Source organism: Myxine glutinosa, chromosome 2, assembly GCF_964187855.1.
Source record: "Myxine glutinosa chromosome 2, kmMyxGlut1.1, whole genome shotgun sequence".
In the NCBI taxonomy this organism is placed as follows: Eukaryota; Metazoa; Chordata; class Myxini; order Myxiniformes; family Myxinidae; genus Myxine; species Myxine glutinosa.
This window is the reverse complement of record NC_136262.1, coordinates 262,625,984-262,651,457: the sequence shown is the minus strand read 5'-3', so window position 1 is coordinate 262,651,457 and position 25,474 is coordinate 262,625,984. Positions and strand designations below refer to the sequence as shown.

Below are 25,474 nucleotides of genomic sequence, written 5' to 3'. Positions count from 1 at the left end.
GAGAGCGTATTCATTTATTTCCCGTCGGCAAACTATGTTGGCGCTATGTTGGCGTTAAACTATGTTTTAAAACTAATTAAAACTAATTTGCGATTCTTTCGCTTTCCTGCGATATGCGACCTTCCGGAGCTCCTGTGAGAGCGTGCGCCATTACGGATAGTACGGGTACGGGCATGCCATATGTTGGCGTTAAACTATGTTTTAAAACTAATTAAAACCATTTCATGTAAATAGAGGGGGGGGGGGGGGGGATTGTCACTGTACTCGCAAGCCGTTCGCCGTTCGCTTTGGCGTTGCGAATGGACCAAAACATTTCATGGACCAAACCATTTCATGTAAAGCGTTCGCCGTTCGCTTTGGCGTTGCGAATGGACCAAAACATTTCATGAACCAAACCATTTCATGTAAATAGAGGGGGGGGGGATATAATTTTAGATATATATATAGTACGGGCATGCCCTAGTAATAATAATAATAATAAGAAAAACTCTAGCAGTAATAATAGGTTACTCTCCATTTCATGGAGAGTAAACCTAATAATTCATTTATTTTGTATAGCGCTTTTCAGGGAGCCCAAAGACACTTTGACAGAGTGGAAAACATAATGCATAACAATACATGAAAACAACAATTGCAAAAAGACAAGAATCAATAGGGAAATATTTAAAGCAAAAGGAGGGAGAAGGAGAAGTGATAGTCAGGGGTTAAATGCTGTGGGTTGAATGTTGAATGCAGTGTTGAACAGGTGGGTCTTTAGTGATGTTTTGAATGTGGTGAGTGAGGAGGAGTCTCTGATGGTGTGAGGTAGTGAGTTCCAGAGGGTGGGAGCAGTGATGGAGAAGGCCCTGTCACCCCAGGATCTGAATTTGGTCCGGATGGAGGGGGTCAGGAGGTTGGTACCAGCAGAGCGGAGGTTGCGGGTGGGAGTGTGTCTGGAGAGGAGGTCAGCCAGGTAGGATGGGGCCAGGTTATGGAGGGCTTTGTATGTCAAGAGGAGGATTTTGTACTGGATTCTCTGGGGGATGGGGAGCCAGTGAAGCTTGTTAAGGACGGGGGTGATGTGGTCACGGGTCCGGGAATTGGTGAGTAGACGGGCAGCGGAGCTCTGAATGTATTGGAGTTTATTGGTGATTTTTGAGGGTGAACCATAGAGGAGGCTATTGCAGTAGTCCAGACGGGAGGTGATGAAGGCGTGGATGAGGGTTTCTGCAGCCGTGGAGGAGAGGGATGGACGGAGACGGGCAATGTTTTTCAGGTGAAAGAAGGCTGACTTTGTGATCTGTTTAGTGTATTTGTCGAAGGAGAGGGTTTGGTCAAAGATGACGCCAAGATTCCGGATGTGAGGGGAGGTGGATACTGGGATACCGTCGATGTTGAGGTGCATAAATAAATTAGAGGTGCATAAGACTGTGAATCAAAAAAAGACGGGTGAAACAAACTCCTATTGAACTTTTTCGCAATTTTATGCATACTTCCGCATCCGCAAGATGGCGGCCTCCATTGAGTGATTTGGTGCGTCAAAGCTCGGAATTCTCAAAGGATTCAGCAAAATCTGTTTTTTCAACATAATACGTACGCGTTCATTCACAACACCGGCTTCGCCGGCTATCTATATAATAATAGCGTAAGGACTCGACTTTGTTATCCCTTTTACGCCGCACCCAGTGACCCGATGCCCACGGCACTAATGGATTTACGATCTACGAACCGCGCTCTTTGTTTATCACGTACAGCCATACTCGAAAAATCTGAATTAGCCGACGTTGGGGCCCAAAAGCATCCGATTAACTGCCGATACGACGCCATCTTACGACGCCATCGTATTGGCGTCTGCTGGGCGAAGGCGAAGCAAGCCGTCCGCTGATTGGACAGGCGAAGGCGAAAGCAAGCCGTCCACTGAGTGGACAATCCAGAGCATGCATTTGTGCCGGTGTCGGCGATCATCGTTCATATACGCACTCTTCATTCTCATCTTTCTTCCTAACTCTTACTCAGACAAGCAAATCCCCTATGCCATCCATAATGGTACACTCTATCCATACACCACATCCTCCCTTCCGTGGATGTTCCACGGGTTTCGGCTAGTTATTATTATTTTCATTGAGGAATGCAAAATGAAAAATGCCACATTGATCAGATCTGGTAATTCTCATTTTAATGGAAGTTTATATTCTTGAAAATCTTCTGTGTTGTTACAAAATCCTTTGGAGTTCCGCACAGTGCTTGATCTACCTTGCTGTCTTGCTCCCTCCTGTGTGTTGTTTTTGACAGGTTTGAGTTGGTGGGCTACGGTTGCATGACCTGCATCGGTAATAGTGGACCCCTTCCTGAAGCGGTGATCCAAGCTATAAACCAGGTTCCTCATTCTTGTCCTTTCCCAGTGCAGTAATGATCCAGTCTTTGATATTACCGAATTGCAAGTCCAAAGGTGCGGGTCATGGTCACTTTTATTTATTTATTTATTTTTGTTACACCATCTGGAACTTTTTCATCGGATTATTTTCTGTCTCCGTGCTTGGTGTTTAGGAAGATCTGGTGGTTTGCGGTGTACTTTCTGGTAACCGGAACTTTGAGGGGCGAATTCACCCACACACGCGTGCAAACTACTTGGCGTCTCCACCACTTGTCATCGCATACGCCATCGCGGGCACCGTCAACATCGACTTCAATGTCGAACCTCTTGGTGAGTGTATCTCATTGAATCGTCGGATGATCATGGAATACCTAAAACCAGTGAACAAAGAAAAAAAGAAAACAATTTTTTTTTGATTGTGGATGTTGGTGGGACTTCCTTTTCATCTGCAGCACTCTACTCCCCAACCCGAGCTACCAGCACACATTTCGCCCATGAAATGTGTGCTGGCTCCACATGCATTCTCGGCCAGGGAGTTTACCACCTCCCTGAACGTCATTAATGAGCCGGCTGGGTTTTTACCGACAGTAAAGCGTGATATTGGTGATATTCCCCTGAGACGAGTTGTTTCCGGAGGTTTAGAATCCAAGGTCTTAACCCTGCTGCTTTAAGCCGGATTTGAACCCACAACCTCTGGAAGAAAGAAGAAGAACCACCTTTAAGAGGCCATTTTTTCCCCACAGAGCAGGGTTTGGCCTTTTTCGGGCACCGTGGTCCCCCTTTTTGAAGCAATGTTTTATGGCCGGATGCCCTTCCTGCCGCCAACCCTGTTAGTCACCTCTTGTGACACACAGGGAATTACCAGTGAACTGGTACTCAATTTGCCGACCTCGGAAGGGTGACAGGCCGAGTCAACCCCCCTGGTGTTAATTCAGCGATCGACCGGGATTCGAACCCAGGGTCCTAGAATCCCAAGCCAGCACCCTAACCGCTAAGCCAACACCAGGATATAAACCCACAACCGCTGGGAACTGGTCAATTGTGTGTTCCTCTTTTACCACAACGCACTGTACCCACAAAATGAAATACAGTATGTGAATCAAGGTATCAAATGAATGAAGTAACTTTTTTTGCCTTTCTGTAATATCTTTATTTATTTATTTGTATACAAAGTCGAGGCTCATGGAAGAGCTAGAACACTGAATGGAATAGGATGCAACAGAACAAAAGGAACAGTAGAGAGAGGGGCGACACACACCAACAGGGGAGTTGAAGGACAAAATGGAGGGAGACTTGGACAACCAATGGGTGTAGGGAGGAATTGGATGCTCGCTGCGCTGTCTTGTCCATGTTCTCACAGCTTCTATTCCTATATGTACCAAGTTAGATGTTGAGCTTTTTCAAAGTTTATCATGCACCTAAAGAGGTATATTTGCAGGCCTTGGCCGTGATGGTCAGCCCTTGTTCCTGCGGGACATTTGGCCCTCTCGTAAGGAGATAGAGGTGGTAGAGAGGCAGCACGTGTTACCTGCAATGTTCATGAAAGTGTATTCTTCCATTCAGGTGGGTAACATACAGAAGATCTTTTTCACTCTTCACTTCAGTTTTCATTTAAGTTTTTACATGAACTATTTTTTGCCTTGTCGATTTTTTTTTTCAAACAAATGCTTACGATTCAGGGTAACGGGGAGTCGTTCATTCAGGTAAACATCTGCTCATTGTGAGATGTATTTTGGGACTATGGAACTTGTAAGTTTTTCACTCTGAGTACCGGTGTGGTATTTTTACAGGATGGCAATGACAGCTGGAACTCATTAAAAGCTCCACATGGAATGCTCTATCCCTGGGACGCGTCATCTACCTACATCAAATCGCCACCGTTCTTCCACGACATGGTCACGTGACTCATCACCACACACATTAAGGCTTTGTATCATTACACCTGATTGAGGGATTTTTAGCAATGATCTAAGGCTCATGGAGAAGTTATTTATATACTAGGAGGTTTTGTATTCAGTGGAAGGCATTAAGAGGCAGAATTACAGTTTTACTTGAATTGCAAGGCCAACAAAAAAGAGCAATCGGAGATTGCAGACCCTCGCCCGGATGTATTTTCAATGGTTTTTAAGGCTTTTGTGTGAAAACAAATATGGCGGCCGAACCACGTGACCGATGACGTCATTATCTTTTTCTAAACTAATTTATTCCTCGATTATGCTCAACAAATTTCATCCTGATCGGATGAAGATTTGTACTTGTCAAATTATGACGTCATAATGGGGGCACCTATGACATCATTAACATATTTTATTCCCCATGGAGAGTTCTTTACAATGAGTCATGTCTCAATTTTTTCTATTCAGCGCTTTCGGAGATATAGAGATGCAAAGTTTTTCGGTTTTTCCAATATGGCGGCTGAACCACGTGACCTATGATGTCATAATTATCATAAAAGAATGATACAGGTGGAGTTGCACCTATGGTGAAAATTTCCTGTCAATCAGACCAACGGTTGCAGAGAAAATCATATTTATTCTGTGCGGACAAACAAGCAGACAGACAAACAGACTCAAATGCAATACCCTCTCCTCAGGCGAGGATAATCATGGATTATATGGCATTTGGATCTGGGTTCCCTGAATGATGAACCAAGTGCTCAGATGAGAACACTAAATGTGACTGGTGATCATGATCGAAGTTATTAAATTATTTATTGTGATTATGCTTCTTCTTCACTTGTCAAAGCTTGATGGCAATGGGCTGGTGAAATGTGCAGAAATCACTAATTCTTTAATCTCTACTTGAGTAATCCATGTAGTAGAACTCCGATAAAGATTGCTGATTACTCCTGTATTTCTCGTTCCTAAAAGCAGAGCTACCATGTGGAGAGGGAGGCCTAGCTATCCCAGTGGAGCCTGTATGTATGTAGGTCGTAAACTCAAGATCTGTTATTTTCATTAAGAACACATCATGTGAATAGATGAGGAAGTATGTGTGTGCTTCTTATTGTTTTTTAATATACAAAGTTTAGGCTCATGGAAGAACGAAGAGGCAGCAGGGCAAAAGGCCAACTTGATGAAAATGGAGCAATGTGGCAAAAGGTGGGCGCAACAAGCAAGGGAATGATGAGAGACGATGAGGAGAGGAAACCTGCAAGTACGAGGTTTTCGTTTGGTAGGGTTATGGGGAAAGAAAAGATCACAGGTAGGCATGGACCATGACTTACTAGGAGGACGTTATAGGAAGAACACGTGCTCTGCAGGAGCTGGGGGTGGTTGGAAGGCTGAGGGACCAGAGGGAGCTACACCTGGGGAGTAAACAACAGAGGCCACCAACCTATCTGTGATTTGAGAGCAACAGGCCTTGTGATTTTGCTTCACCGACTGCGATGCTGATAATGTTGGAAGCTTCGGATTCTACAGAATCCAGGAGACAAATGTGAAGCGGAGGTGCCAGCCCATAGTGCAGAGCAGTATTCCGTTTAATTACAGACAAAGGCCTTGTAGAATTTCAGTTGTTGTGATTTTACAAGGAATGTTGAAAGATGCGCAGTCTGCACAAGGCTGCGGAACAGGTCGGCCGAGGAGAGGTCATGGTTGATGAAGTTCCAGACTGGACCTCTTCTAGCGGCTGACTATAGAAATAGATACTGGTTTCTTTTGAGGATCCTTCTGGAGTGACGAGGTCATCGTAGTTTGTTGACGCCATGAGGATAATATAGCTTCATCAATGCATCCGGACTTTGCTATCCTAATTTCTCAAAGGGTTTATGTATTCACATCTGTTGTGCCACAAATTTAATTGATATCATTGGCTTAAAATATGTGTAGTCCTCGAAACAAGTTTGCGCATTATATATTAATTTGTGCGAACGTTTCCATGACAGACCCGTGAGGAGCTGCCCCTGCAGCCCATCAACAAGGCCTACGTGCTGCTGTATTTGGGTGACTCGGTGACCACAGATCACATCTCTCCAGCCGGCTCAATTGCACGTGACAGCCCTGCCGCTCGTTATCTCCAGGAACGAGGGTGAGAGTCTGAGGCGATTTGTGCCGAAACCGTTGGTTTATGGGTCTTGTCCATTTAACCACCATGTTGTTGTTTTATATATTTTTGTGGGACAATAGGGGATGAACAAACAGAATCAGGATAAAGGACTGCGGAAACCACCACCATCTTGCTCATCATTAATGCACCATATTGTTTGCGGAGCATCGGTCTCTTGGCAAGAAAGCCTGGTGTTGGCTTAGCGGTTAGGGTGCAGGATTGGGATCCTAGGATCCTGGGTTTGAATCCCAGTCGATCGCTGAATTAACACCAGGGGGGTTGACTCAGCCTGTCATCCTTCCGAGGTCGGCAAATTGAGTACCAGCTTGCTGGGATGAATGATCCCGGTGTGTACCCCAATTTAGAATAGGTACACCGTATCCCTGCGCATCGTAAGAGGCGACCAAGGGTTGGTGTCAGGAAGGGCGTCCGGCCATAAAAACATTGCCTCAAACAGGGAACCATGAGGTAATGGGGCCCGCAAGGCTAACCCCCGCTCTAGCGGGAAAAATGGCCTTAAAACGATTATTCATATTTCATTCAGTCTCTTGACGAGAGTTCTGCCGAGTGGTCTGCCATTGCCTTCGCAACACTCGGGGCAGGAAATAGTATTTTTTTTCCAGAGTGCTAACAATAACTTCCTTGCTCTTCGTGAAAAACATTGTGGAGGGGAGAGGGGTCTTTAACATCCGAGATGAGTCTTCCGGTTTAACACGTATCCGATGGACGGAGCACACATTCATGCCTTGCCTCGCGTGCGAAACATCAGGATGGCAGTTTATAGTTGGGTCGGGATTCAAACCCAGGCTTTACAGCTCAGAGCAAGTGTACATACCTCTGAGATATTACGCTCGCTCTGTGGGAAGCGTAGCAAGCAGGTATGAGAGGGTTGATGAGGCCTAAAATGATAAATGTTAGGGATGGAGAACAACCTGAGATGGTGGTGTACCACAAACCTGAAACCCTGGAGGAAAGAGGGGCATTGATTGGACATGTGGAGGAAGGAGGCTTCACCAGTTGGTTGTTAAGGATGTTTAATCTCTTAATTCGATTTGGAAACTGTGGATCAATATCTTCTCGTGCTTTCTGCAGGATAAGCCCTCGAGACTTCAACACGTATGGTGCACGGAGGGGCAATGATGCCGTCATGGCGAGGGGAACCTTTGCGAATATCCGTCTCTTAAACAAGCTTGTTGGAAAAGCCGGTCCTCGCACCGTCCATCTTCCTTCAGGAGAAACGGTACAAGACTTGAGGCGTCTGTGTTGGATTGGTGGACGGACATTTTGCCATGTTTGTAAACATTCTGATGTCATTGGGGAGTTTTATTTATAGTCCATTACACTAGTCGTAAAAATGGAACTTTTGTGTGGCATGCTGTACAACATTCAGTTGATAACTATCGGGGACGCCTCTTCACGGTGGTTGTACCCCCCAACGCAAGTCGGGGGCCAAATCTTCCCCATTCGTCAGGGCAGCGTGGTCACGATAAAAGAGCCGATCGATCCCCATGGACCGACCATTTTCCCTCTTCTCTCTCTCTCTCTCTCTCTCTCTCTCTCTTTGTCTCTCTGTCTCTCTGTCTCTCTCTAACTCTATCGTGGCCCTGACTTTGTTGTGAAGGTGGGGGTCCACCATCCTGGATGTAGAGGATATCTGGGTCGCTCCTGGGGGATCGATTGGCTGTCTCCGTGCCGTGGGCTTGTTCGAGAGAACTGTCTGGGGCTATACGACAACAACAACAATCCTGAATTTTATTTTTTCCAACTCCAGGCTCATGGACAAGTGAGGAGACAAAGACTATAAGGCAACGGACTGACAATGGAGCAGTGGGGCAAGAGAGGTTGAAGGGGTTGGGGGGAGAGGGGGGGGGGGGGGTGCAATAAGCAGCCAAACAGTAAAAACAGGGAGAAATAGGAAATTAAACAGTAACTTGCAAGTAATGGGGGGTAGGAATTATTATGAGAAGGGATTGGGGATGACATGAGATTGTGGTGTCCTGACAACTGGAAGCCTTGGAGGGAACATTGGGATTTAATAGGTTCCAGAAGGTGGTTCCATAATCTGGAGAAAAGAGGAACAGAAGAGTGTCAGTGTGTGTTAAGTCTGGATTTTTGGAGTTTAACCAGGAAGGGGTTAATGGAACATCAGGTGTGTAATGCAGGAGGGTCAGAGGGCTGAGAGAGCAGAGGGAGAGAGAGACCACTTACATACCTACCTGCTTGAGATGTGAGAGCACCAGGTCTTGTTCCTCTACCTCATCGCTGACGATTGCAATAATGACTGTCCATTGCAGAACCAGCCGGCTTAATTCGACTACTAGCAGTACTCTACCAGGGAATCGATTTGTAATGCAATGTTTATAAACTAGCACTCACCAGCAGTAAAAATAACATGTGAAAATATCATTGATAAACATGATGTGATTCCACCGACTTGAACAGTTAATCGGTCAACATATCCTGATCTAACATGCAAGATTATTTCTGATATTCGCCGCATTTCAGCTCTCGCCCTGGTGGAAAAGTCAGGGTGACAGGTACACAGATGGAGACCGAGTTGTGCGGAGACTTCCGGAATTGAACCCACAAAGCATAAACTTGGTCCCAATGATGAGAGCCATTTATCTGCCATCTGTGATGGAATATTTTATACCTTTATTTCAGCCGATTTTGTAACCATCGTCACTGAAGGTGGACAGAGGTTATGTTTTCACCCCTGTCTGTGTCTGTCTGTCTGTGAGCAGGATATCTCAAAATGTTGACAGATTCGGACAAAACTTGTTGGACAAGTTGTGTGTGTGATGGGACCAAATGATTCGATTTTTGTGAAGATTGGGGTCCGATAATTTTTTCGGTTTTAAAGTGATTCTTCACCATTGAGGGATGGTGCCAAAAATATATATTGCGTGATATTTCAAAAGGTTATGGACCGATTATGACAAAACTAGGTGGATGAGTTGGTTATGTGACAAGAACAAGCCGATTCGATTTTGGTTCAGGTCCGGATACAGATCCGGCCTATCAGTGGGATACAAAACATAAACTATTCAGCATGGCGGAGGTGTGCGCTCTACCGAGTGTCGTTCTAGTTCATTACTGGAACAAAGTTCCCCTAGAAACTACATTTTAGTGTAATTTGACAATGGGGGCAGGAATTTGTTGAGCAGGAAAAAGTTTGTTGAGGTCCTGTTGAGGGTCATGTCTTTGCTCGGGTGTAAAATCGTTGAACTATTCTTTTTTGTGATGAACCGTGTGATTATAACTCATGTTAGAAAGTAAATTAGCTGTGATATACCTAAGAAAAAGCCGATAAAACTGGCGACCATGACCTGTCTTCCCCCTCTTTCTACATTTCTAGAGGTACCGATGAGATTGTAAGAGAATCTCGTGAAACCCACAAAAATTCATGTTCTTGTTGCTAACACGTGTATTTTCCCCCATTTTGACACTATTATTGGACAACCCTACAATGGGAACTGCAACCACAGCCCAAATTGACGTTTCTCAGTTTTATAACATGATGTATTTTATTCACTGAACTGAAGAACCTCTTTCATCCTCGAGGCACCCATATCATGATCCACCTGGCCATCATACCTACAGTTGGCAACCCTTGTGGTTCTCACTTCCACTTGAGCATCATTTTGAATTGTTGTTCGATGCATGTTTTTCAGGATCCAATATCCCCTTTGTTTGGAGGGGTTGGTTGTCAGGAGGCAGGAAACCTCACTTCATCCCCAAAACTGCACAATTTTGTCATTGATTACACAACATCGTATACAAACTACACCTTGTCGGTTTAATACCCATAAAAGCAATTTTATAACATGGTGATCTTTTCTTCCCACTACTTTAGATGAGTGTATTTGATGTGGCTGAAAGGTACGCACGTGATGGACAGCCCCTGGTGGTGCTTGCAGGAAAGGACTATGGTTCGGGGAGTTCTCGAGATTGGGCTGCAAAAGGTCCTTTCTTGCTGGTGAGTGAGTGGCCCATGGCATGTTAGTTAAAGATTGCATTTGATAGCAATTGTGGAACCCTCTCGGGTTAGTATGCTCTTTAAGGTCTGTCCTTGTGGAACTGCCGTATTGACATGAATTTTGAATCATGAGCATATTATTCATGAATTCCTTTTGATAATTTATCTCAGGATGATCTTTAAATGTAAATAGAAAGCATCTGAAAATGCAAAGTCCATCTGTCTCCATTTGTATTCAGACGTCTTCTTCTTCCGTATGCTCAAAATAACAAAAACGGTAAAAAAAAAAAAAGAAAATTGACAATTTTATATGCAACCTTGACCTTTGGATCTAAAAAATAAAAACTACAACAGCTCTCTTCGACGTCACGACCTCGACCGATATGCCTCCGCCCACATTATTACATCATTATAATACTTGTACCAAGCTTTAAATCCATTCAGCTGTTCTCAAGTTATCACATTTTTACCTGACATGACCTCTGACCTTTGACCTCTTGACCCCAAAATTTACTCAGTTAATTTATACGTCATACATATCTGTACCAAGTTTGAATTAGATCCCTTCAGCTGTTCTCAAGTTATAGACCTATTACAGACTTTGACCTCTTGACCCCAAAATTTTATCAGTTAACCTATACGTTATTATACTTACCTGTACCAAGTTTGAATTAGATCACTTCAGCCGTTCTCAAGTTATAGACCTATTAGGACTTTGACCTTTGAACTTTGCCCCCAAAATCGAATCAGTTAATCTTTACATCATTATACATGCCTGTACCAAGTTTGAATTGGATCACTTCAGCCGTTCTCAAGTTATCGACATATTACAGACTTTGACCTTTGACCCCAAAATCTAATCAGTTCTTCTTTACATCATTCTACAAAAGTGTACCAAATTTGATCAGAATCTCACTCATTCACAAGTTATCGCGGTAACAGGATTTTTACCTAACATGACCTCTGACGTTTGGCCTTTGACCATGTGACCCCAAAATCTAAGTAGTTCATCTTTGCCTCATTATACATATCTGCACCAAATTTGACTAAGATCCCTTCAACCGTTCTCAAGTTATTGCGGTAACAAAAACCTATCACGGACTGATGGACAGCTGGACGGACAACCTGAAAACATAATTCCTCTGGCAACTTTGTCAACAGAGGCATAATCAGCTTCTAGCTTTTGATTGGTGTACCAATTCTGTGACCCAATATGCAAATTCCTTAAATTTCAAGTCAATCGGGTGAAAAGTGGTGATTTTACGCAACCTTGACCTTTGACCTTTTGATCTAAAAAAAAAAACAATCTGCTTGTAGCTTTTGATTGGTGAACCAATTCAGTGACCCATTGTGCAAATTCTTAAAATTTCACAATCAGATGAAAATTGACTATTTTATGTGATGCTGACCTTTGACCTTTTGACCAAATTATTAATTTGCCTTCTCCATAAACTCATAATAAAGCTTTATTGAAAATTTGATGACAAAACTCAATTGGTAAATTTAAATTTCAGGTCAGTTGGATGAAAATTGACTATTTTACGTGATGCTGACCTTTGACCTTTTGACCAAATTATTAATTTGCCTTCTCCATATTATCATAACTAGGGCATGCCCGTACGTGGGTGCCCGTTCCTTGCCAAAAAAAAAAAAAAACGCTACCCGTACGCTCTACCCCGCCCGTACGCCCGTACGCCCGTAAACAAAAAAAACAACGCTCTTCGCTCTGACTGAATTGGGAGAAATAATGCGCATAAGAAATCGAGAAATTATTATTTTCTCCGGAAGAAATCGAATTACGAACCGTAATGGCGCACGCGCTCGGCTCGGCTCGCTCTCACATCGGCCACGCCTACGCAACAACGCGGTCTGTGATTGGCTGCCGGAAGTGCAGTCTTCACTGTCCGGAAGGTCGCAAATCGCAGTTACGATGAATCGCAAATTAGTTTTAATTAGTTTTAAAACATAGTTTAACGGCAACATAGTTTTCCAACGTGAAATAAATGAATACGCTCTCAAATGTGCCGTCCGAGGCAGAGTCTGTTCGCCACGTTCGGCACACGTGATAGCTCGCTGCTCTCTGATTGGTTGAATCGTTTTTTGGACATAGCTCGGTAACTACTTCTCCGATTAATATGAAACCTTGAAAAGGCACATCCTCGGGTCCCCAGCAATATACCTGGCAAGTTTAAAGTATATCGGACCCGTGGTTGTCGAGAAACAGCGGTCACAGACATACAGACATACAGACATACAAACATACAAACATACAAACATACACACAGAGATTACTGGAATTATAGATAGATAAAGCTTTGGCTTAGCGGTTAGGGTGCCGGCTTGGGATCCTAGGATCCTGGGTTCGAATCCCGGTCGATCGCTGAATTAACGCCAGGGGGGTTGACTCAGCCTGTCATCCTTCCGAGGTCGGCAAATTGAGTACCAGCTTGCTGGGATGAATGATCACGGTGTGTACCCCGGTTTAGAATAGGTACACCGTATCCCTGCGCATCGTAAGAGGCGACCAAGGGTTGGCGTCAGGAAGGGCATCCGGCCATAAAAACATTGCCTCAAACAGGAAACCATGATTGTCATGGGGCCCGCAAGGCTAACCCCCGCTCTCGCGGGGAAAATGGCCTTAAAACGATCATTCATTCATTCATTCTCCATATTATCATAATAAAGCTTTGTTGAAAATTTGACAAAACTCAATTGGTAAATTTAAATGTCAGGTCAGTTGGATGAAAATTGATGATTTTAGGTGACGCTGACCTTTGGCCTTTGACCGAAATTTTTAATTTATCTTCTCCGTATTATCATAATAAAGCTTTGTTGAAAATTTGATGACAAAACTCAATTGGTAAATTTAAATTTCAGGTCAGTTGGATGAAAAGTGATGATTTTAGGTGACGCTGACCTTTGGCCTTTGACCGAAAATTTTAATTTATCTTCTCCGTATTATCATAATAAAGCTTTGTTGAAAATTTGATAAAACTCAATTGGTAAATTTAAATTTCAGGTCAGTTGGATGAAAAGTGATGATTTTAGGTGACGCTGACCTTTGGCCTTTGACCGAAATTTTTAATTTATCTTCTCCATATTGTCATAATAAAGCTTTGGTGAAATTTGATGACAAAACTCAATTAGGCAATTCCACGGTTACTTACATTACATATACATATATAGATGCATTCATGTAATGTATTGTAACGTCAGTAACCGTGGAATTGCCTAATTGGTAAAAAAGTTATGAGCTGGACAGACAGACACAAGTGATTGTGGAACCCCGTCTCCTGCGCAGGGGACGGGCTAACAAGTTGTTAAGTGAACCACCGTGTTGCGAAAAAGATATGGTTTCACAATAGGAAATATGACATTGATTTTATTTTTAACATTGATTTAAGGGCTCATTTTCACATCTGATGCAGGGGAGCAAACGCTTTAGTAGACACGAGTCTTTAGCTTCTCATGTGAATTCCAAGGATCGACGGACAAACGCGAATGAAAGTTGAGTTTATAAATGTTGATAAGAAGCTCAATGAGGGGACTTATTTGACCATGTTGTGGCCGTAATGTGCGAGTAGTGCTCCGCGGCTGTGTGTAGGGTGTACGGGCTGTGCTTGCTCGGAGCTTTGAGCGGATCCACCGTAGCAATCTCATCGGTATGGGGATTATACCTTTGGAGTTCGCATCTGGGGAGAGCGCGGAGACCTTGGGGTTGACTGGTAGAGAGCGCTACACCGTCAATTTGCCTGCGGACCTTCGGCCTCGGATGCTTGTCACGATACAGGTGAGTCGGAGGCACACCTTGCTTAACGGATGGGTCTCATTCATCCATGTTTATTCATTCTTTTTTTTCACTTTTTCACTCTTTAATCCCAATTATTTTTTTTCTGCCAAATTGTTCTTATAAAAGCTTTAACTAAATTTCACTGTTATACCTTGAATGACTTGACCTGAGATGCTGTCTGAAAATTCAACACGTTATTTTGTTTTGAAACTATCTGGGATCTGCGGAACATCGCGCCACACAATATAAAATGTGACCACGTCCTCAACTCCCCCCACCCTCCTCACAAAACCCAAGTACTCAACCTCCACCTTCCAACCTGAAGCCTTCAAGCTGCCTCCCCACCCCAACTCCCTCCGCCACAACTCCTCAAACTACCCCCCACCCCCACACCCCTGAAGTCTCAACCTCCCCTCCCAACTTTGTCTCACCTTTGCCCCTCCCCCCTCCCCCTTCGAAGCGCAACTCTTTGTCTTCTCCTCCCTCTCATAAAAGCAAAAGGACATTCTTACATCGATCATTATATATTTTATATAATATGTCGCCACAATCACCGTAAAACATTGCTTCAAAAAGGGGACCGAAAAACAACAACAACCACGGTCTCCGAAAAAGGCCAACCCCCGCTTGCGGGGAAAAAATGGCCTCTAAAGGTGTTTTTTTTTTTTTTTTTAAATCACCGAGTTTGAAGTTGGCTTACTTGGAACCTCCTTATCATTACTCGTAAATAACCGGCTATCTCAGTATTGTAGTGTATTTTGTCACTGACAATCTCTCGAAAAGTGTTTTTAGCACGTTTGAAAAAAAATAAATAAAATAAATTCGCTCCTTTGGTAAAAATAAATAAATAAATATATAAGCCGCTTTTGATTCCTACCATGTTCATCAACCCTCTTTTTGTCACCTCCAACTTGCCACGTGTTTATTTACTTCACATGTGAATTACCTGACCATGCACATGTGAAATACATTTTGTTTATAAATCCTGTATTTGCACACTATTCAGCCTTAAAAACTTGGGTGAAATCCAAAATGACAGGTTGGAGTTTTTTAATTATTAAAGACTTCAAATATTAATCACTAGCAAAACTACCCGGCGTTTCCAGGTAACAATGAGTCGCTTCCTGACAGGAATATGAAGAGGGGGAGAGGAGAGGAGGGAGGGGGAGGGTGGGAGGAGAGGATGAAGGGGGGGAAGGGAAGGGGAGGGGGGAAAGGGGGGAGAAGGGAGAGGGAGAGAAGGGGGAGGTGGGGAGAGAGAGAAGGGAAGGAGGGTGGAGCATGGATCGGAGAGGGAGAGTGACGCCTCACCACACGTCGCTACCCTATAAATTCTTGAAGGTATGGGGAGCAAGGAGAAGGGTGGGAGTGAGAGGTGTGTGGAAGGACTGCGCGGCACTTTATTAGGAAGGAAGAGCGAAAAGTGGACAGAGACAGAGAGAGATGGGTTTGGGTGGGTGGGGGGGGGGGGGAGGTAGAAAAGGTGAGAGAATGATATGCAATGATGACCGGAGAGACTCTTAACCTGAGGCAGGTTAAAAAATTTAAGCTACGGAATTGAGCTTAGCAGCAGTTCTCACTGCTAAAAAGCGTTAATTTGTTCTCTGGGTGTCTACGGACATCTCCGGGTGGACAGCACAGATGAAGTACACCAAACACAAAAACGGAAACCACAAAGATTTAGCGTTGGTCTTCTATAAATGTGAAAATCAAGCAGCAAATCAGCAAAATGTGGAAACCACTGAGAGCAGACAAAATGTCGACGTTACATTTGCAATGAAATAGTTAGACATGGTGGACGTTTGATTTGAGTTCCAAACACGACGTTTGATTTATTTATTTATTTATTTTTAAATAGGTATATTTTTGTAGGTATATTAATATAACTATCTATTAATACAATGAAAGTATATCGCACAAAAATGTTAATAAAAAAATGGGTGCGTAAAAACAAAAAGGGAGCTCTGTCTACTGTAATGCAATGACTTGCAAAAGCAGCCTGAGTAGCGTTCAAGTGGTGGTTAGTCATATTCAAAAAGGGTGTTGTAACACACCCAAACTTCCCCGGCCTTGTGAATAATTAATTAAGTACACAGGTATTTCTCACTTCAATTGTAGAGCCCTTGCCAAGCAGCTTAAACACTCCAGCAAGCACTCCAACGAAATGGGTGATGAGGAACGGCGGGCTTGGCAAGCGATATCAAGCTGATTGCTTTTGGTTGAAATAGCCGGGGAATTTTAAAAACAGATCGCGGGTACAATGGAGTGACACCCTATCCCATGGAAGTATGAATTAAGTGAAAATTTATTATCAAGTTAAATGAAAAAAAACTAACCCCAGAAGGAGAATGACAGCCTCGCTTAAATAAATGAATATATACACTTTGTTATAAAATCGCTAGATATATATATATATATTTTTTTTCCATCCGCAGCTCCCGGCCTTGTGATTCTCCCGAGTGGTAGAATATGGTAAATTTTGTCAGATTTCACTCCAGATTTGGAAATTTATTGAGTCTACAGGATCCAATCTTCATATCCGAATCCAGATTTTGATGATATGCTTCAATTATGTAATGATAATCGATCGTGTTTCAATGGAAAGGCACGTTTGAATAGGCTGGAACAAAATGGCGGCTTAAGAAGCCAGCGAGTGGTAGTGGGCTGACCAAGATGGCGGCCTGCCATCTTGGTCAGGCTTTTTAGGGTTTTTTCTTATGAGCGCCTTGTTAATCATCTTCAGAAAGGGTGTTATAATGCACCGAAACACCCAGTTTTCATCATTGCAATCTGTTGGAGGTCCAGGTGTATGCATGCAAAGTTTGGGGCCGCTAGGTTTCATGGTTTTGGAGTTATGTAGGAGACAGACAAACAAACAGACGGACGGACGGACACTGCCTTTTATTATTTATAGATGTGTGCTCTACTTTTAATTCTTACCAGCAGGGACCTGCAGAACATCCATGCAATGTAAAATGTGACACCCCCTCTCCACCCGCCCCTCAAAAATCAACCCCACCCCCTCCCAAACCCCTTAGTCTTTCCCCTCCCAACCTGAAGGCTTCAATCCCCCACCCCCCCCCCCCCCGAAACACAATTCCTCAACCATCCCCCACCCCCACCCCCACCCCCACCCTCAACGTCTCACCTTCTCCCTCTGGACACCAACTCTGTACTTCCTCCCCTCCCCTCCTCCTGCTCTTAAAAGCAAGGTTACAGGCATTCTTACAGGAACAACTACACATTTAATATTGTCACCACAGTCACCGAGCTTGACGTTGTCTTACTTGGAACCTCCATAACAATACTCATCAATAAATGACTATCTCAGTATTCTGGTGTATTTTGTGTCACTGACAATCCCTCAAATTATAGCGTTTTTACTATGTTTGGTAAAAGTAAGTAAATAAAATAAAATCCACTTTCCATTCCTACCAACCCACTTTTCATCACCTCTTTGTTTTGTCACGTGTGTTTATTTACATATGCTGGCACCCTGAACAAATTATAAATTCCTGCCCTGACAATGGCAAACCACCTAGAGTAACCAAGTCACCCTGCTGAACGCTTCCCAAGAGACTGCTTCGGACGCTTTGTCGAGCGTATGTTACATGAAGGATTATTTCTAATTTCAAAATTATGCGTTTCATAGAAATTAAACCCAGAACTTTGTCCTTGCACTTTTCCAGAAAACAAAAAAGAAAAAAACAACTTTTACCAGGAACGTGAAATTCAACTTTCTGCTTCGGGTTTGAGATTTGTCAGTATTTGAGAATTGTTTATCAAACGCGTGCAATGTACCCCGCTTTGGCCAACATGTTTACGTTCCTTATTGTCTTGAGTTTTGAACGTTTTAGAGGTTTATGTCTGGCAGGAATTTTCGATTTACACGGTGCTTTCCTGCCAGTTGAACTCCCTCGTGTGGAGAAATAGTAATTCACAATTGCTTTTTCAGCTTGCAGCTGATTTTCTTGGCTCGTCTTGCAACATCGATGCATGCACAGTATGGAACGCATTTAGCCTAAATGGAGCCATCGTTGCAACCAGAAACAAAATGACCATCTGTTCCCTCCTCCAATTTTTTTTAACCTTTCCTTAGATGGACACTGGAAAGTCCTTCCAAGTAACGGCGCGCTTTGACACCGACGTGGAACTGTTGTATTTCCGCAACGGCGGAATCCTCAACTACATGATCCGACAGATTCTGAAAAGCTCGACCTGAAGTCGTCGTCAAGGGAGGACATGAATATGTCGTCCAATTTTTGTGGCCTCGAATATGCCAAATTATAGTTCTTTGATCCACGATTTGTTGCTCTTTGGGTTTTCTTTCTTGGTTTCCGGGTGATGTCCTTCGGTTGTTTCACATAGTGGTTCAACTTTTTGTTAAAGGTCATCATGAAGGAGTGACGGATCGATGAAAGGTTTAAAAATCCAAATTGATAATGGGTGATGAACACACTTGTGATCAAGTATTGTGATCTATCTTAATTGGTTGATTGTCTTTCTTTTCTGCGTGAAATTGCAGAAACTACTACTACTACTACAACGACGTTAGTGCCCACAATTATTCTGGTCAGTCAGGAAACGTTTTGGCAATTTTTTTTTTTTTTTTTGCGAACCCACCGCTCATGCCTGATGTTCTATTGAAGTTGATTTGGACACGAATTGGTGATTTGTTCAGGGTACCTACAATAACTCGCCTACTCCTTGCAAGACACCAAAAGACACCTCCGATCCGATAGTTTATGGTCGAGTCGGGGATCGAACCCAGAATGTACAGGTCGAAGGTGCATGTACCACCTACGCACCTTCCCATCAGACAACATTGCAGGAAAAGAACGATGTGTCATTACTGCCAGTGTGGAAGGCATCGGTCACCTGAAATTCGTTGGAGTGCACACCAGGGGGTACTGAACGAACTCTCATTTGATCACAAGTCGGCGAAGTTGGAAATGCTTGACTATCCTCCCGAGTGTTGAAATCCATCACCAAGTGCTTTCCATCTCTTCGGAACGCTCGAGCACCATCGGGTGTCAAAGCGATAAGATGTGAATCCAGTCGTCCTGAATGTGCCTGTGCACCTGTCCTGATGACATGGCTGCTTTTGCCACGCAAGCATTACCACATGTAAGGACACCTGCACACGTGTTGGAGAATACTCTGGGGGGGGGGGGGGGGGGGGGGGGGGGTATAAGGATAAGTTAAAATAAATTTCACTTTACCTTCACGTTTTCTGGAACAAATATTGCACGTTAACCTTGAACCAACCTGATGTAATTTGATATTTTTATTGGAATGGTTTGACGGATCACTTTGAGGTGAGTGTATGGTGGGAAAGAGAATCCATAAATTGGACATCCTCCTCCAGAATTTCCATCATGGCTCTGATATTGGATTGCTGGCAGGTAACGTTGACGTACGTTCACCTGTTGGTTGCTCGTGCTGACTTGATGTACAATCTGTGAATGCGGTTTTCAGATAATGTCAGATCACTGCATTGTAATTATTATGGATGAAGTGATTAACGTGAGATTATCATTATGTATGCCACTTACAAAAATGATGGCCGTGGCACGTTGCACACGACACACCACTCACTCTCATGGATTATTCCTGTGATGGAATAAATTTCTTCAATCTCGCTCGTCTGCTCTGAGTTTCATTTTTGGTAAATCCGATGTTATGGTTAAATGGGTATGCCAACACCACCACTCTTCTGTTGAAAGAATTACACTTGCATTGTACCAAATGTGACTTGAATTTAATGGGGGTTCACACAAGTTGGTGGTGGGTGCACTCCTGGAAGAAAAATTGTGATTGTTCTGTCTTCAGAAGATAGTTCCACTAATGGAAGAAAGGGAGGGAAAAAAAAAAGTTTCTAGATGTGTGTGGCAAGCCTGGATTTTGGGAGTGGGCATGGCATGCTATTGAGGAAAGTATTCTATGAATACCATCTAGTTTTTGAATCGTTTTGGATTTGATGTATTTATTTATTTTTGGACATTGTAAATGTGTTGTAAATATTGTAAATTAACATTGTACATTAACAACATTAACATTGTAAATAATACGAAACACGTGAAAGGGAAAAGGACACCTGCGTGGTCCCCGAGGATGTTTAATGTCCAGAAAACATCCCTGGACGTTTGGATTCCGAGCCGGTAATCGGATTCACGTGTTTTACGTACATATTGATCATGAGTGGCCGTCTTTTCTCGTTTGGAACCCCTAAAGATTTAATGAAACCCCTCAAAATCCCAGAGAAAGTAAAACCTACAGAACATGTGTTTTACATCAGTGGTTACAAAGGGTTACAACTGTATAGTGAATTTATTAGTGGAGTTTGTCCCCATGCGTCTCCGACTCATATATTTAAAAGATTACTTATTTATGCAACTCTTCCCATAAGGTTGAACCGTTAACTTCAACACTTTTATTGCAATGGCAACGTGGAATGGAAAAAACATTTCAGGTAATTTTTCATTTAAGTTCTTTATTTACATCTGTTTACATAATTTTCCAGCAAAACATATAAATCGAATTGAAAACAAACTTTAGGTTATAAACTTGAGGTGTATGAGATTAAATTAATATTGTAGTTATAAATGTCTTTACAGTTTAGAGTTGTCATCAACGTACCAGAATTGACGGGCAGATGCTGGTTGGTTTTGTTGCGCTGGGTAGTTTGGTCGAGTCGGATGATTTGGTTGTGCTGGGTGGTGGTGGTTGCACCGGGTGGTTTTGTTGTGCTTGGTGGTTTGGCTGTGCTGGGTGGTTTGGTTGTGCTGGCTGGTTTGGTTGCGCCGGGTGGTTTGGTTGCGCTGTGTTGTTTTGTTGGGCCGGATGGTTTCATTGCGCAGGATGGTTTGGTTGTGCTGGGTGGTGTTGGTTGCGCTGTGTGGTTTTGTTGCGCCGGATGGTTTCATTGCGCAGGATGGTTTGGTGGTGTTGGTTGCGCCAGGTGGTTTTGTTGTGCTTGGTGGTTTGGTTGCGCTGTTGTTTTGTTGCGCCGGATGGTTTCATTGCGCAGGTGGGTTTGGGTTGTGCTGGGTGGTGTTGGTTGCGCCGGGTGGTTTTGTTGTGCTTGGTGGTTTGGTTGCACTGTGTGGTTTTGTCGTGCCGGATGGTTTCATTGCGCCTGATGGTTTCGTTGTGCCGGATGGTTTCATTGTGCCAGATGGTTTCATTGCGCCGGATGGTTTCATTGTGCCCGGATGGTTTCATTGCGCCGGATGGTTTCATTGTGCCCGGATGGTTTCATTGCGCAGGATGGTTTCATTGCGCCGGATGGTTTCATTGCGCTGGATGGTTTCATTGCGCCCGATGGTTTCATTGCGCCGGGTGGTTTCATTGCGCCGGGTGGTTTCATTGCGCCGGGTGGTTTCATTGCGCCGGATGGTTTCATTGTGCCCGGATGGTTTCATTGTGCCCGGATGGTTTCATTGTGCCCGGATGGTTTCATTGCGCCCGATGGTTTCATTGCGCCGGATGGTTTCATTGTGCCCGGATGGTTTCATTGCGCCGGGTGGTTTCATTGCGCCCGGATGGTTTCATTGCGCCGGATGGTTTCATTGCGCCGGATGGTTTCGTTGCGCCGGATGGTTTCGTTGCGCCGGGTGGTTTCGTTGCGCCGGGTGGTTTCGTTGCGCCGGGTGGTTTCGTTGCGCCGGGTGGTTTCGTTGCGCCGGATGGTTTCGTTGCGCCGGATGGTTTCGTTGCGCCGGATGGTTTCGTTGCGCCGGATGGTTTCGTTGCGCCCGATGGTTTCGTTGCGCCGGATGGTTTCGTTGCGCCGGATGGTTTCGTTGCGCCGGATGGTTTCGTTGCGCCGGATGGTTTCGTTGCGCCGGATGGTTTCATTGCGCCGGATGGTTTCTTTGCGCAGGATGGTTTCGTTGCGCCGGATGGTTTCGTTGCGCCGGATGGTTTCGTTGCGCCGGATGGTTTCTTTGCGCCGGATGGTTTCATTGCGCCGGATGGTTTCTTTGCGCAGGATGGTTTCGTTGCGCCGGATGGTTTCATTGCGCCGGATGGTTTCTTTGCGCAGGATGGTTTCGTTGCGCCGGATGGTTTCATTGCGCCGGATGGTTTCATTACGCAGGATGGTTTCGTTGCTCAGGATGGTTTCGTTGCGCAGGATGGTTTCGTTGCGCCGGGTGGTTTCGTTGTGCCGGATGGTTTCTTTGCGCAGGATGGTTTCGTTGCGCCGGATGGTTTCGTTGCGCCGGATGGTTTCATTGCGCCGGATGGTTTCATTCCACCGGATGGTTTCTTTGCGCAGGATGGTTTCATTGCGCCGGATGGTTTCGTTGCGCCGGATGGTTTCGTTGCGCCGGATGGTTTCGTTGCGCCGGATGGTTTCGTTGCGCCGGATGGTTTCGTTGCGCCGGATGGTTTCGTTGCGCCGGATGGTTTCATTGCGCCGGATGGTTTCATTGCGCCGGATGGTTTCATTGCGCCGGATGGTTTCTTTGCGCAGGATGGTTTCGTTGCGCCGGATGGTTTCGTTGCGCCGATGGTTTCGTTGCGCCGGATGGTTTCGTTGCGCCGGATGGTTTCTTTGCGCCGGATGGTTTCTTTGCGCAGGATGGTTTCGTTGCGCCGGATGGTTTCGTTGCGCCGGATGGTTTCTTTGCGCAGGATGGTTTCGTTGCGCCGGATGGTTTCGTTGCGCCGGATGGTTTCATTGCGCCGGATGGTTTCTTTGCGCAGGATGGTTTCGTTGCGCCGGATGGTTTCGTTGCGCCGGATGGTTTCGTTGCGCCGGATGGTTTCGTTGCGCCGGATGGTTTTTTTGCGCAGGATGGTTTCGTTGCGCCGGGTGGTTTCGTTGCGCCGGGTGGTTTCGTTGCGCCGGATGGTTTCATTGCGCAGGATGGTTTCATTGCGCCGGATGGTTTCATTGCGCAGGATGGTTTCATTGCGCCGGATGGTTTCATTACGCAGGATGGTTTCGTTGCTCAGGATGGTTTCGTTGCGCAGGATGGTTTCGTTGCGCCGGGTGGTTTCGTTGCGCCGGATGGTTTCTTTGCGCAGGATGGTTTCGTTGCGCCGGATGGTTTCGTTGCGCCGGATGGTTTCATTGCGCCGGATGGTTTCATTCCACCGGATGGTTTCTTTGCGCAGGATGGTTTCGTTGCGCCGGATGGTTTCGTTGCGCCGGATGGTTTCGTTGCGCCGGATGGTTTCGTTGCGCCGGATGGTTTCGTTGCGCCGGATGGTTTCGTTGCGCCGGATGGTTTCGTTGCAACGGATGGTTTCGTTGCGCCGGATGGTTTCGTTGCGCCGGATGGTTTCATTGCGCCGGATGGTTTCATTGCGCCGGATGGTTTCATTGCGCCGGATGGTTTCTTTGCGCAGGATGGTTACGTTGCGCCGGATGGTTTGGTTGCGCCGGATGGTTTCGTTGCGCCGGATGGTTTCGTTGCGCCGGGTGGTTTCGTTGCGCCGGATGGTTTCGTTGCGCCGGATGGTTTCATTGCGCCGGATGGTTTCTTTGCGCAGGATGGTTTCGTTGCGCCGGATGGTTTCGTTGCGCCGGATGGTTTCATTGCGCCGGATGGTTTCTTTGCGCAGGATGGTTTCGTTGCGCCGGATGGTTTCGTTGCGCCGGATGGTTTCATTGCGCCGGATGGTTTCATTGCGCCGGATGGTTTTTTTGCGCAGGATGGTTTCGTTGCGCCGGGTGGTTTCGTTGCGCCGGGTGGTTTCGTTGCGCCGGATGGTTTCATTGCGCAGGATGGTTTCATTGCGCCGGATGGTTTCTTTGCGCAGGATGGTTTCGTTGCGCCGGATGGTTTCGTTGCGCCGGGTGGTTTCGTTGCGCCGGATGGTTTCGTTGCGCCGGGTGGTTTGGTTGTGCCAGATGGTTTGGTTACACCAGAAGAAGCCTATTGATTTTGAGGTCAAATTTCTAAAAGTCATTTTTCATCAGATTGACTTGAAAGCTGAAAAGCAATTGCATATTGTCACTAAATTGGAAAACCAGCCTTTGAGGTGAAAAGGTCAAAGGTCAAACTTCTAAAATCATCCATTTTCATATGAAAAAATCGTCAATTCTCATCCGAATGATCGAAGCTATGATTAAGATGTCTTTTTATCTTTATGAAATGGACAATTTGATGTCTCCATGGCAAATTTTCTTTTTGGGGAGAGGGGTGGATTTTGCAAGTATCGTGCTCTTTCTTGGCTTTGTTCTGTTTGGTTGTCTGTCAATCACGTACGGATCACAATTCTGAACCAATCATCATGGAACTACCAAGTTGTAGAGGTAGTCAGAACTGAGAAGCCTATTGATTTTGAGGTCAAATATCATCTTGAGTTCGAATTTCAAAAAATCCGAATTTTTCATCCCATTGACTTGACATTTGAAGAGCATTTGCATTTCAGATCACTGAATTCAATCATTTATTTTTGGGTTCAACATAGGCCAAAGGTCAACAATTTATTTTAGGGATTTCACAAGTATGGTGCTATGCATGACATATTTCTTGTTTGTTACTTGCCGGAAATGATTCCGGCAAGTATGTTGGTTGGTTTGTTACTTTCCGGAAAAGAAAAGAAAGAAAAGAAGATTCTGGCAAGTTGGTTGGTTTGTCTGTTTTTCTGTCTGTTTGTGTACTGTACTACGTCTACACCGTTGCACGTAGAATCGCCAAACTTTACACACATATTTGTCTTGTCCTGGAATAGACTGTGCCCAATTTTTAACTCTCTCGGCCCATGGCCTCCATTATGACGTCATAATTCGATAATTCGACAAGTACAAAACTTCATCCAATCAAGATGCAATTTCTTGAGCACCATGTCGGCATAAACTGGTGGAGAAAAAAAAGAAGATGACCGGTCATGTGGTTCGACCGCCATCTTGGAAAAACCCCAAAAAAACTTCGCACTTCTATATCTCCAAAAGTGCTGAATAGAAAATGGAGCATGGCTCATTGTGAAGAACTCTCCATGGGGAATAAAATATGTTAATGATGTCATAGGTGCCTCCATTATGACGTCATAATTCGATAAGCACAAAACTTCATCCAATTAGATGAAATTTCTTGAGCATAATCAAGGAATAAATTAGTTTAGAAAACAAATAATGATGACGGCATCGGTAACGTGGTTCGGCCGCCATCTTGGAAAAACTTGATCCAAAATGGCCGATTAAAAAAAAAGTACATTCCGGGAAGTCCTCGGTCTCTGACCGATTTTTCATCTGTTTGTCTGTTTGTGTGCAGTACTCCGTCTACATCTTTGCACATAGAATCACCATACTTTATTCCAGGGCAAGACACGTGTGTAGACTGTGCCC

General features: G+C 44.6%; 1 protein-coding gene across 1 annotated transcript in view; it reads left to right on the top strand.

Annotated features, from left to right (window-relative positions):
* ACO1 (aconitase 1) overlaps window positions 1–19,810 on the top strand; it is a 49,225-nt gene extending 29,415 nt beyond the window's left edge. Inside the window, exons 13-21 of the mRNA XM_078772508.1 lie at window positions 2,272–2,356; window positions 2,527–2,683; window positions 3,792–3,916; window positions 4,144–4,248; window positions 6,240–6,382; window positions 7,493–7,640; window positions 10,257–10,379; window positions 13,984–14,169; window positions 18,269–19,810. Coding sequence (XP_078628634.1) covers window positions 2,272–2,356; window positions 2,527–2,683; window positions 3,792–3,916; window positions 4,144–4,248; window positions 6,240–6,382; window positions 7,493–7,640; window positions 10,257–10,379; window positions 13,984–14,169; window positions 18,269–18,391 — 1,195 coding nt within the window. The 3' untranslated portion in view covers window positions 18,392–19,810. The remainder of the gene's footprint in view (window positions 1–2,271; window positions 2,357–2,526; window positions 2,684–3,791; window positions 3,917–4,143; window positions 4,249–6,239; window positions 6,383–7,492; window positions 7,641–10,256; window positions 10,380–13,983; window positions 14,170–18,268) is intronic.
* Window positions 19,811–25,474: the final 5,664 nt, after the last annotated feature.